This window comes from Octodon degus, unplaced genomic scaffold (genome assembly GCF_000260255.1).
Source record: "Octodon degus isolate 3935 unplaced genomic scaffold, OctDeg1.0 scaffold00029, whole genome shotgun sequence".
Taxonomy (NCBI): Eukaryota; Metazoa; Chordata; class Mammalia; order Rodentia; family Octodontidae; genus Octodon; species Octodon degus.
Window position 1 is genome coordinate 4,172,706 of NW_004524605.1, and position 11,173 is coordinate 4,183,878.

Below are 11,173 nucleotides of genomic sequence, written 5' to 3' on the forward strand. Positions count from 1 at the left end.
CCCTGTGCTTTGCTAAGCTTGTTCTAAGTAGGTGCTTTAGACCACTGAGCATACTCACCAGCCCCTAGAACTCTTGAAGACATAGATGTAGGCAAAGATTTTATGAATAAAACCCTTACTGCACAAGAAATATTACAAAGAATCAACAACTGGGATCTCATCCTATTAAAAAGATTTTGCAGGCCAGTGAGGTAGCTCAGCGGACTAAGCACCTGCCTATGCAAATACAAGGACTGGGGTTTGATCCCCAGCACCACATGCTGTGCCAGCCCCGCCCCCAGGGTGTGCTGAGCTGGCCACCAGGTGTGGTGGTGCACACCTGTAACCCCAACCCTGGGGAGGATGGAAACAGGAGGATCACTATGAGTCTGAGCTGCATAGTGAAACCCTGTACCAAATACATTAAAAATAAAAATTTTTAAAAAAGCTTTTGCACAGCAAAAGAAATCACAAAAACGGTGAAGAGTCAACCCACTGAATGGAAAAAGATTGTATCCAGTTGTCCCTCAGACAAGACTTATATCTAAAATATACAAAGTATTGAATAAAACCAGACCCTCCAAATGTAAAGACTCAATCCAAAATGGGCATGTGAGATGGATACACACTTCTCGGATGAAGAAATAAAAATGGCAAATAAATATATGAAAAATGAACATCACTTATCATTCAAGAGATACAAATTATGGGGCCAGGGAGATGCCTTGGTGGTCTAAGCACCTGCCTGGCAAGCACAAGGACCAGGGTTCAATCCCTGCTACAGCATGCCGTGCCAGCCCTAGAACCTGGGGCACTCTGTGCCAGCCACCAAGACTGGGGAGGTGCACATCTGTAATTGCAGCCCTGGGAGGCTGAACTAGGAGGATCACTACAAGTCCAAGCTGCATAGTGAGACCCTGTACCAAGGAAATAAATAAATTCATAGATTTTTTTAAAGATGCAAATTAAAACAATGCTGAGATTCCATCTCACCCCAGAAACAATGGCTACAATCAAGAAAGCAACCAATAACAAATGCTGGTGGGACTGTGAGAAAAAGGAACCCTTCTCAGTTATTGATGGGAGTGTAGACTGGTACAACCACGGTGGAAATCAGTGTGGAGATTCCTCAAAAAAACAGGATTAGAGGCCCCCTTTGACTCAGCTATTCCCTTTCTGGGTATTTTCCCAGAAGAATTAAAAACATCATACCACAGCAATATATGTACAACAATTTTTATAGCAGCACAGTGTGTAATAGTTAAATCTTAGAAACAACCCAAATTCCACAAACTGAGGAATGGATAAAAAGATGAATTTTTTATACAGTGGAGCAATTCGCAGTCATAAAGAAGGATAAACTTGAGACCTTTGTCCGTAAGTAAATGTACCTTGAGATCATACTAAATAAATCAGACACACGTGTAAACATCGCATTGTCTCCCTGGCGTGAGAAACTGAAAGAGTAAATACAGACCAAAATGTACAACAGATATTGTGAAATAGGAAGAAATTATACAAAAGGAAAGAGGAACTAGAGAGGGAGAGGGGCAAAGAAAGAAGGGAAAAGGAAAGAAGGATAAAATGGAAACAAAGCTTTGTAAATCAGAGGGGGAAAATGATTAGAGGGGAAGGGATTGGGTAAAAAAAAAGACGAATCAAGATATAGCGTGTACAGGTACAAATTCCCTATGATGAATATGACCATTACGCATATCTAAATTGTACCACTGGGGCCGGGGAGATGGCTCGGTAGAATAAGCACTTCCCTGGCAAGCACAAGGACCTGAGTTCAATCCCTGGTTCTGCAAAAAATAAAAATAAAAAAATAAATTGTACCATTAAACTTAATTTTATTTTTTTTAAATTTTTATTTATTTATTTATATTGTTGTGTGTGTGTGGCCAGCTCAGCCCACCAGGGGGCGGGGCTGGCTGGGATGTGATGCTGGGGGATTGAACCGCGGTCCCTGTGCTTTGCTAAGCTTGTTCTAAGTAGGTGCTTTAGACCACTAAGCCATCTCACCAGCCCTACACTTAATTTTAAAAACACAAAAAAGGGCTGGCCAAGGGCGGGAGAGATGGCTCAGTGGAATAAGTGCTTCCCTGACAAGCGCAAAGACCTGAGTTCAATCCCCAGTTCCACCAAAAGAAGAAGGGCTGGCCAAATAGCTCAGCGGATTAAAGCGCCTGCAAGCAGGCATAGAGACCAGGGTTCTATCCGTGCGCCAGCTGTGCTGGCCCCGGCCCCTCCCCCCCCAGGGCGTGCTGAGAAGGGAAAAAAAGAACTAAGATAAACAAAAAATTATATCAAGGACTGGGGAGATAGCTCAGTGGTCTAAGCACCTGCCTGACAAGCACAAGGACCCAGGTTTGATCCCCAGTGACACTGAGGCAGGAAGATGAGCCCAGGAATTGAGACCAGGCTGCAACATAGTGAGACCCTGTCTTTTAATTAATTAATCAATTAAATAACAAATGTAGCTCCTTATTCTACCAGACAATGCTGCTTTAGAATATCATACTGTAGTTTCTTGCCATTTTTAATTGGCCAGCTGCTGAATTAATCCAAGGTAAATGCGCAAAAGTAACAAACCTGAGGGGAACGTTTGACCCTAGGCTTGGATTCTTAATTTTTTTTTTTTTTTTTTTTTTTTGTGGAACCGGGGATTGAACTCAGGACGTTGCACTTGCCAGGGAAGCGCTTATTCCACTGAGCCATCTCCCTGACCCGGATTCTTTTTTTTTTTTTTTAGTATTTTTTTTTATTTTTATTTATTCGTGTGTGTGTGTGTGTGTGTGTGTGTGTGTGTGTGGCCAGCTCAGCCCACCAGGGGTTGGGGCTGGCTGGCACGAGGTGCTGGGGGATTGAACCGCGGTCCCTGTGCTTTTTTGCTAAGCTTGCTCTAAGTAGGCGCTTTAGACCACTGAGCCATCTCACCAGTCCCTTCTGGCCCGGATTCTTAATCTTGAAGTTAAATATTTACATTGGGTTGAGCATCAGAATATTTTTTTTACAGAACAAAACATAGAAAAGGTATCTGAGTTTCAATGAAGTCATTGTTCCCAGCCTCACTGTTGCTGTTTCAAAAGACTCCCTCGGCCTTGCATAAGGACCCTAGTGTCAGGGGCAGCTTGTCACTACGACCCCCAGCCAAGCACAGTACCCTCTGGGCCTTGGCAATAATAAATCGGAAGGGGAACACTTTTAAGTCTAGTCTCGCGGTCGTTTGTCCACCGGACACCAGAGGCGCCGCGGCGACGTTAGTCTCCCACTCCAAGGTCACGGGCTCGCAGGCTCAGACGCCCGACCTGGGTCACCCCAGCCCGGTGCACGCTCGGGGCGTGGCCCGCAGAGGTCCCGCCCCCGTGGTCTCGCTCCGCCCCCTACGCCTGTATGCACACAGGCCGCACCTTCCCCTGCGTCACGAGGCTCCGCCTTCTGCGTCGTGTGGCTCCGCCCTTGCGTCATGAGGCTCCGCCCCCGCCTCGGGCTCAGCACAGTGGGCTGGCGGGGCGGGCTTTGCGGCCCGGGCCCAGAACCCGCCCCGGCCCCGAGCACTATGTAAGGTTGCCGGCGGGGCCGGGCCCGCTGCAGAGTTTTGGAAGTTCACTTTCCTGACCAGAAGGACCTCGGTCTGCGGGAGCTGTCCCCGGCCGGGTGCACGCGCGCGCGTCCCCTGCAGGGCGGCATGCGGGGCTACGAGGAGGTGACCGCTTTCCTGGGCGAATGGGGGCCCTTCCAGCGCCTCATCTTCTTCCTGCTGAGCGCCAGCATCATCCCCAACGGCTTCAATGGTATCTCGTACGTGTTCCTAGCGGGGACCCCGGAGCACCGCTGCCGGATTCCGGGCGCCGCGAACCTGAGCAGCGCCTGGCGCAACCACAGCATCCCGCTGCTGCTGCGCGACGGCCGCGAGGTGCCCGACAGCTGCCATCGCTACCGGCTCGCCGCCGTCGCCAATTTCTCCGCGCTCGGGCTGGAGCCGGGGCGCGACGTGGACCTGGGGCAGCTGGAGCAGGAGAGCTGCCTGGATGGCTGGGAGTTCAGCCAGGACGTCTTCCAGTCTACCATCGTGACCGAGGTGGGTGCCGGCCGTCTCAGGGTCTGGTGGCGTGGAGGGACAGTCGTGGTCCTTGCACCCTCCTGGATGCACGCCTGACGCTGTCACTCCCCCCCCCCTCATCCCCCAGCGCTCTAGTGATGGGCTACCTCCAGCCAAGTGACTCGGGAGCACTGCAAGGTGACTTCCAGCGCAGGTGTCAGGCTGGCCACCCATCCCAAGGCCACACTGGTGGTGGAGTCAGAAAGGGGCAGCCTGGGAGATACCCTAAGACCCAAACTTTCTCTAGCTGGTTGTGGGAAAGATGAGAAAATACAAGAACTGGACCAAGGGACTGTCACCATGTTTCCTTGAGCCTTGTGGCATCTGTTGAGAAAAAGGGAAATCTCTTTCCAGAACTTTTAAAGTTAAAAGAAACATAAAGCTACCTTCTCTCCTTTGTCTAGTTACTCCTGCCCCTCTTCCTACCTGGCAAACAATCCAGTCACGCCTTGAGAGGAATTGTTTTCCTTTCTCCCATGGTCTGCATGGTCCTGGAGTACCTCCTAGGCTATTTGCGGCAATGTCACTGGCCAGATTTAGTTGAAGCATATGATCTTAGTTTGTAGAGCATGGGGGCAACTTTTGTCATTCTCCCACCCCTTGAGTTCTCTTCAGTGGCTCCCTCCATCCCAGTGATTCTGCAGTCATTTAAACTGAGTGTGTGACCTGGTGCTAATGGTCACATGGGTGTGTTTGGGACTTAGGTGCTGACACTTAACTCCCTGCAGTCCTAGCAGAACCAAGTAAGCAGGCAATGCTAAGAACCTACACCAGGCAGTGGGCAGTCAGGGTTAGATGTTCGGGGGGGGGGCTTTCTAGGGGGGTCTCTCACCGAGTCCCAGATGCTACTGCAAGGAACTGCATCCCGAGGGCAGGAAGAAAGGACTGTAAGAAGCCCTGTGCTCTGGCCCCCTCCAAGAGCTTCAAAAACCCATGGAAGGGGCTGACACCTTTCAAGGGTAGAGTCTGAGCTACCCTTGAGCAGCCACAAGCAGCTTCTGTAGGGACTTCTTGGTCACAAAGCCTGGCCTCTGCTCTGTGGTCTGTGCTTGAAATCCCAGGCCATGGGATTGACCGTGTACACATATATGTTTTCTCTGTGTGTTTGAGCGTTTGATGTCCCTGGCACCTGTGCCTGCTTACTTTCTGCACATACAAGTAGTAGCAGTGTGTCCTGAGATCCTCTGGGATTTCTCAACTAGTGACATCCTTTTAGTGTCCTGAGGAATCATTGATCCTTGACCTAAGAACAATGGGAGGCAACCTTCCACTTTATATCCATAGAGAATGGGAACTTGCAGTTGCCCCAATCCTGGTTTTTAGCCTCCAAAATGAGTGCTGCCTTCATGTGCGAACTTTCACAGTGAGAACCGTGAAAGAAGAGCCTGCCTGGGATTTCAAGCACAGGCCACAGAGCAGAGGCCAGGCTTTGTGATCAAGAAGCCCCTACAGATGCTACTTGTGGCTGCTCAGAGAAAGGAAAGGCGTGAAGGCAGAAGCAGCCCTTGGCCTCTCGTGTGTGCCCTGACGTTTAGGACTCCCTAGCTTATGGTGGTCACTTGCACTTAGTTCTGTGTGCCCATCCTGACTTCTGCAGAGAGTGATGTGGCATTGATGAGGTCCCAAAGGCCAGCTTAACAGGAAGTATCTCAACCCCTGTGACCCCACTTTACTGCCTGTGTCAGTCTTTTTTTAATTATGTTCAGACTCTATTCAGCGATCTTAGCAGTTTTATAAGAGTTCTGTGCCCTTTCACCCACTTACAGGTTGTCAGTCTGTGCAGGGAGGCAAGATTAATACTTTGCTTAGCCCTTTGTTTGGACATGGAATGTCTGACTTAAAGTTCACATCCGCCTGTTCCTTTCAGGTGAACAGTCACCATTGGAAACTGCTGCATCAACATTCTGGTGACTTTCTAAAGCCCATTTTATTTCACCTAGACTGGGCTTGTTAATGACTGCAGCTCATTCTGTGCCTGCTAGGTGGCTCCATTCCTGCCCTCTGCCCCAAATCAGCATAGAGGTGTTTCTAAGTACACTAGTATTGAATTCCTGTTTATATTTTTTGACAGAAGAGTTAAACCTTCAGGTCTCCTTTTGGTTTTTCTTTTTTCTTTCTTTCTTTTAGGTTAAAGTATATACACACAACACTAAACTTTGGGATCTTTGCATCTCCCTTCATTTCTAACACAATGCAGGGGAATTTTCCACTCAGGAAAATTTCAACTGAATGGGTTAATGAATAACTTAAGAAACCTCTAAACTTTAAAGAAAAATGAGTTTAATTCATAGAAGAGAAACTTTGGGGTACCCAAAAATAATTTACAGGCATCTTTTAAAGGAAATGCCCCTTCCTATTTAAAGGAAATATCCATTATCTATACGTTTGATTGGAACTTATGCTACATATGTGTCTGTGGAACAAGACATCAGGCTTGGCAGAAAGAAGTGAAAGAGGTTTGTGTGCCTGTTCCAGGACTACTGCGCTGACCCATGTGCTCTTAGCTGGCCTCTCCAGTGGCCACTCTGTCATCCCTCGACATTGGTGAATCATCCAACCCAACCACAGTACTTTGGAGATCAAGACTACCCTCTTCCTGTGGAAACCTGGGTGATTTCCCAGGTTACTGGGGTACCTGTTCTTTGGTTTTGCCCTAGGCCAGCCCAGCATGCAGGCAGAAAGTTACTCTTAGTAACTACTAAGGCTTTGACCCCTAAGTTAGTGCTTAGGCAGTCTTACTTCCTGCCTGTCTCTGCTTTCCAGAAGCCCCCGGCTAATCTTTGGTAGGATTCCTGTTTACTCTGTCTTGTCATGGGCAAGATTTTTTTTTTTTTTTTTTTTCCAGTCTTGTAGGAGCTAGGAGAGCCACACTGTCATCCACTACTTTGCTTGCATGGAAAGCCTCAGCATCCTGAGAGGCAAGTAAAGGGATAACTATGGCCAGACCAGACCAGAGTAACCCAAACCTGTGCCTTGCTCTTGTACCTTTGCCGACTTCTATCAAGGGTAGCACAGACCCTCATCTGCCTTTGCAGCTGCATAACAAACTAGGCGAACCGCTTGTGGGCTCTGCAGCCCCTTGTGCATGCATGGCTTAGTAGGAGGCCATATCTGGTCACAGCTGGCCAGGAGGTCAGATTGGACTCTTCCTTCTGCTACCTGGCTGGGAACCATCTTGCTGGGTCCAAGTTCAGATAGCTGGAACAAGGCAGAGAGTCAGAGAAGAAAGAATTTATTCTGTAGATAGAAATGCACGGTTCATCTGAACCTTGGGCATCCAAGGGTAAGGATTAAGGTGTACAGACACGATTGTGAAATAGCTGTCATCATATAAACGGACTCCATTGTCTCATGAAGTTAAAGAATGAAATCAGAGACAGAAAGAAGTCAAAGGGAAAGTGTTTATGAGGTGTAAGAAGAAAAGACGGGTACCCAGGAAGGATCCCAGAAGGTGGGGTGCTACGCTGCCCCTAAGTTATTTAGTGATCACCTATCACAGGCAGCTCTGTGGGTTTAAGACCACCAATTGGAATTTAGGCTTTCTAAACTAGTTACTCAGTTTCTAAACTCATGCAGAGTTTAAAGGAAACTGAGATTTTTTTAAAAAAATTTATTTTATTGAGAAACCAATATCAATAGACAGTTTCAAAACTGATTAATAGGATAGTTTCAATAATTAATACATTGTACATTGTTGTCTTCTTAGTAGTTATCCATAGTACAAGATGCAGACAGGATATCCTATCCAAACACTATTAGTACAAATCTTTCTTCTCATTGAATTAAGTGAAAGTACCTGTATATCTAGCCTAACTATTCTGCGTATACAGATAAAAAATGGTCCTTCCTCTGTATCACATTTTGTTTAGTCCTGTCAGAAACGGGTATTCCGTTGGCATCTAAATACTATAGGTGCGTGAATTCAGCAAAACAATCCAACACAGTCTAGCAGTCCACACCAGCAGTGGGTTATTCACAGAAGCTGTTTACTTGAGCCTTGCACAGCTCAGCATATCCATATGGCTTTACTTTATATACTCATTTTCATAGTTTTCTGCTGGATGGTTAAGACCAAGATAAAGCAAGCCCTGTATAACAAAAAATGTGGCTTTTATATCTGATAAGGTCAGTCAAGTACCCTCAGGATTTATCCTGTAACCTTGTACCACAGTTTGCAGATCCCTTGTCAGAAGACATAAAAAGGGGGGGCCTGGCCCTAGCTCAGTCCTTTAAGTGGCTGCTTCCACAAAGCTGTCAGCCTCAGAAGACATAAAAAATCTAATGAGGAATAACATAAATGTATTGTTGGACTTTGACAGCCCATTGACACAGAGAGATAGAACAGTTATGCAAATAAGGGAGATTCCAAGGTTGCCCCTATTAGCCTCAGTATTTTTTTTCCCATAATTTTATTGAGAAACAGAAAACTGAGATTATAAAGAAGATCTGATTATTCTGCATTTTTAAGTTGACTTTAGTAGGGTGGAGATCTACCCTCTTTAGTGGAAAGGGTCTACCCCCTTTGCCTGAAGCCCTTGTCCTCCCAGGTCCTAGTTTTATTGCCTATTCTTACTTTAATTCTTAGCAGTGTAACTGATCCCCCAACTCTGTCTCAGGCCCTTTCTCTAGCTAGCTATTCATAAGCTAAGGAACGTTAAACTGTCATTGGTACTAGGATGTTGAAGGTAGGCGGTCCTTTTTGTCCGTCCATTGACTCCCTCAGCTATGTAACAAACAGCACCTAAGCTACCACTCCATATACTTGTAGAGGATATGCTAGCAAATCTGTCTGGGCTCCAACAGTCTCTTGCCCCAGTCGTTTTCACTAAAGTTATTTTATTTTGTGGTTGGGTCTTGTTTGCCCAGGCTTGCCTTGAACTCCTGGGCTCAAGCAGTCCTCCTCCCTCAGCCTCTGATGGAGACCACTACAGGGTGGCTGTGAACAGGATCTAAAACTAACCAATTGGCTTTTCATGTTTATGTTTGAATTTGCCCAAGGCTTAGGCCCTTGCCTGGATATGGGCAGTGACTCAGTAAGTGGACCTCTGAGACTCAGGTCCCCACGGAGGCCTGTATTGGCCTGTGAAGTTGGGATGCCTCAAACGACAATATAAGACCACAACTGAGGACTTTTGGCTTCTCCCCAGATGCAGGCTTCCCCTGTGGTGAAGGCCTTCCAGGAGAGGACATAGTTCTCCTAAATTAACATATGTATTACTTGGAGAAGTCCTTGAAGGGATTCCCAAGTCCTGCCCAGATTCCTGCGTTTTCTTCAATATTGCCCTTCCTTTATTGGAAAAGCTGGTAAATAAGGGCCGCCCAGAGAAGCTCTGGGCCTGTACCTGGGAATGCCTGGCCTTCAGTAACAGGTGCCTGCTGCTCTGGGCCTGTATGTGGGAACGCCTGGCCTTCGCTACCACAGGTGCCTGCCTGTGCACTTGACCACTGATGCAGACAGACTAGGTGCACCTCAGGGAAGAATGATCACCTTATGGGCACATATCCTAACTCTTTTCCCTAACAGTCAGTTCGTGGGTAAGAACATTTAGTCCTCTCTCTCCGTCCTGTAACTGAAAAGCTGCTCCAATTATGCATAAGCTCCAAAAGACAGTTCTTCTATTTAAAAGTTTGTATTTATTAAGGCAAATACATGCTGTAAAGAAACTGGGCAGATTTCAAGTGTGCAGTTGGGACAGCTTTGACACATACACCTGTGCACCCTGAAGACACCACCCCTGCAAGGGCCAGCCCCTCGCCAGAGCTGTCCTGTGTCCCTTCAGGTTGGACCTGCTCTCACAGATCGCCCAGGGAATGAAGCTAGAATGATCTAAATTTTAAACCCATACATTTACCTTTAGCATCCACCGTCCCCAGTCAGTATAACCCATCTTATGTGCCAGGAAGGGACATCAGTAAGCAGGTAGGGGCTGGGGAGATGGCTCAGTAGAGTAAGTGCTGCCCTGGCAAGCACAAGGGCCTGAGTTCAATCCCCAGTTCTGCCAAAAAAATAAAAAATAAAAAATAAGCAGGTCTGCGGCTGCTGTCATCATAGGTGGGGAGCCGGCAACACCTGATGCCTTTATGCACATTAGTAGGTTACCTAGCCTGGACTCTATGAGCTTCTCGTCCCTTCCCTCCTAAGGAAGACTTAGGCCAAGACCCGGATCCTGTTGGAATACAGTGAAGTCCTATAGCGAAGGTTAAGCTTGGGTAAATGGATGCACCTTGAGACCTTTCTCTGAAGGGAAATAAATCGGACACACGTGTAAATACCACATTGTTTCTCTGGTGTGAGAAAAAAGTGTAAATAACACAAAAGTATAAGTAAGGACCAAAGTGTGTATTAGGTACTGTGAAATAGGAAAAAAATATTCAAGTGGGAAGAGGGCCAAGGGAGTGGGGAAGGGGAAAGGAGAGAAGGGAAAAGGAAAAAAAAAAAAAAGTGGAAGGGGCTGGGGAGATGGCTTAGTAGAATAAGCACTTGCCTGGTAAGCGCAAGGGTCTGAGTTCAATCCCCGGTTCTGCAAAAAAAACAAAAAAAAAAAGAAAGAAAGAAAGAAAAAGAAAAGACAGAAATGGAAACAAAGCTTTTGTACATGGGGAGGGAAGAGGGGTTGAAGGGAAGGGAAGGGAATGGGGCAAAAAAGAGCAAGTTATGTATAGGTGCAAATTAGCTATGATGAATGTGATCCTTATGTATATCTGAAACGTACCAATAGAAAAAAAGCGATACAGTTGAGTGGATGGACTGGCTAGGCAGGACCCATTCCATGCCTGCCCTTCTCTTAACTTTTGAAACCTGTCGCCTTTCCTCACACTACTCACAGACCCTGCCCATGGACAGTAGGAAAGAAGTGTCCCTGCGTGTTTTTTAGAAGGCTCAGAGCCAGGCTGTGCACTGTCAAGGACTCTCTAGAGAGTGGACATGATTCTTCCAAGGACTTGCACACTTGCCCAGACAAAGGACAGGCTGGACCAAGTGCGGGATGGGGATGACATGGACCCCAAGGTGCGCCGAGGCCTACCTCCAGATGAGCACTGCAGTTGTTTTGTCCTCTGAATAGCAGCTGGAGCTAGTTTCAGCCTTGC

At 47.1% G+C, this 11,173-nt stretch overlaps 1 protein-coding gene across 2 annotated transcripts in view; it reads left to right on the top strand.

Moving 5' to 3' along the window:
- The first annotated feature begins 3,474 nt into the window (after window positions 1-3,474).
- The window catches only part of Slc22a5 (solute carrier family 22 member 5), a 33,614-nt gene continuing 25,915 nt past the window's right edge, over window positions 3,475-11,173 (top strand). Inside the window, exon 1 of one of the 2 annotated variants that reach the window (XM_023713206.1) lies at window positions 3,475-4,063. In XM_023713206.1, coding sequence (XP_023568974.1) covers window positions 3,671-4,063 — 393 coding nt within the window. In that variant the 5' untranslated portion in view covers window positions 3,475-3,670. The remainder of the gene's footprint in view (window positions 4,064-11,173) is intronic. The other variant, XM_004629336.2, reaches the window with a different exon arrangement.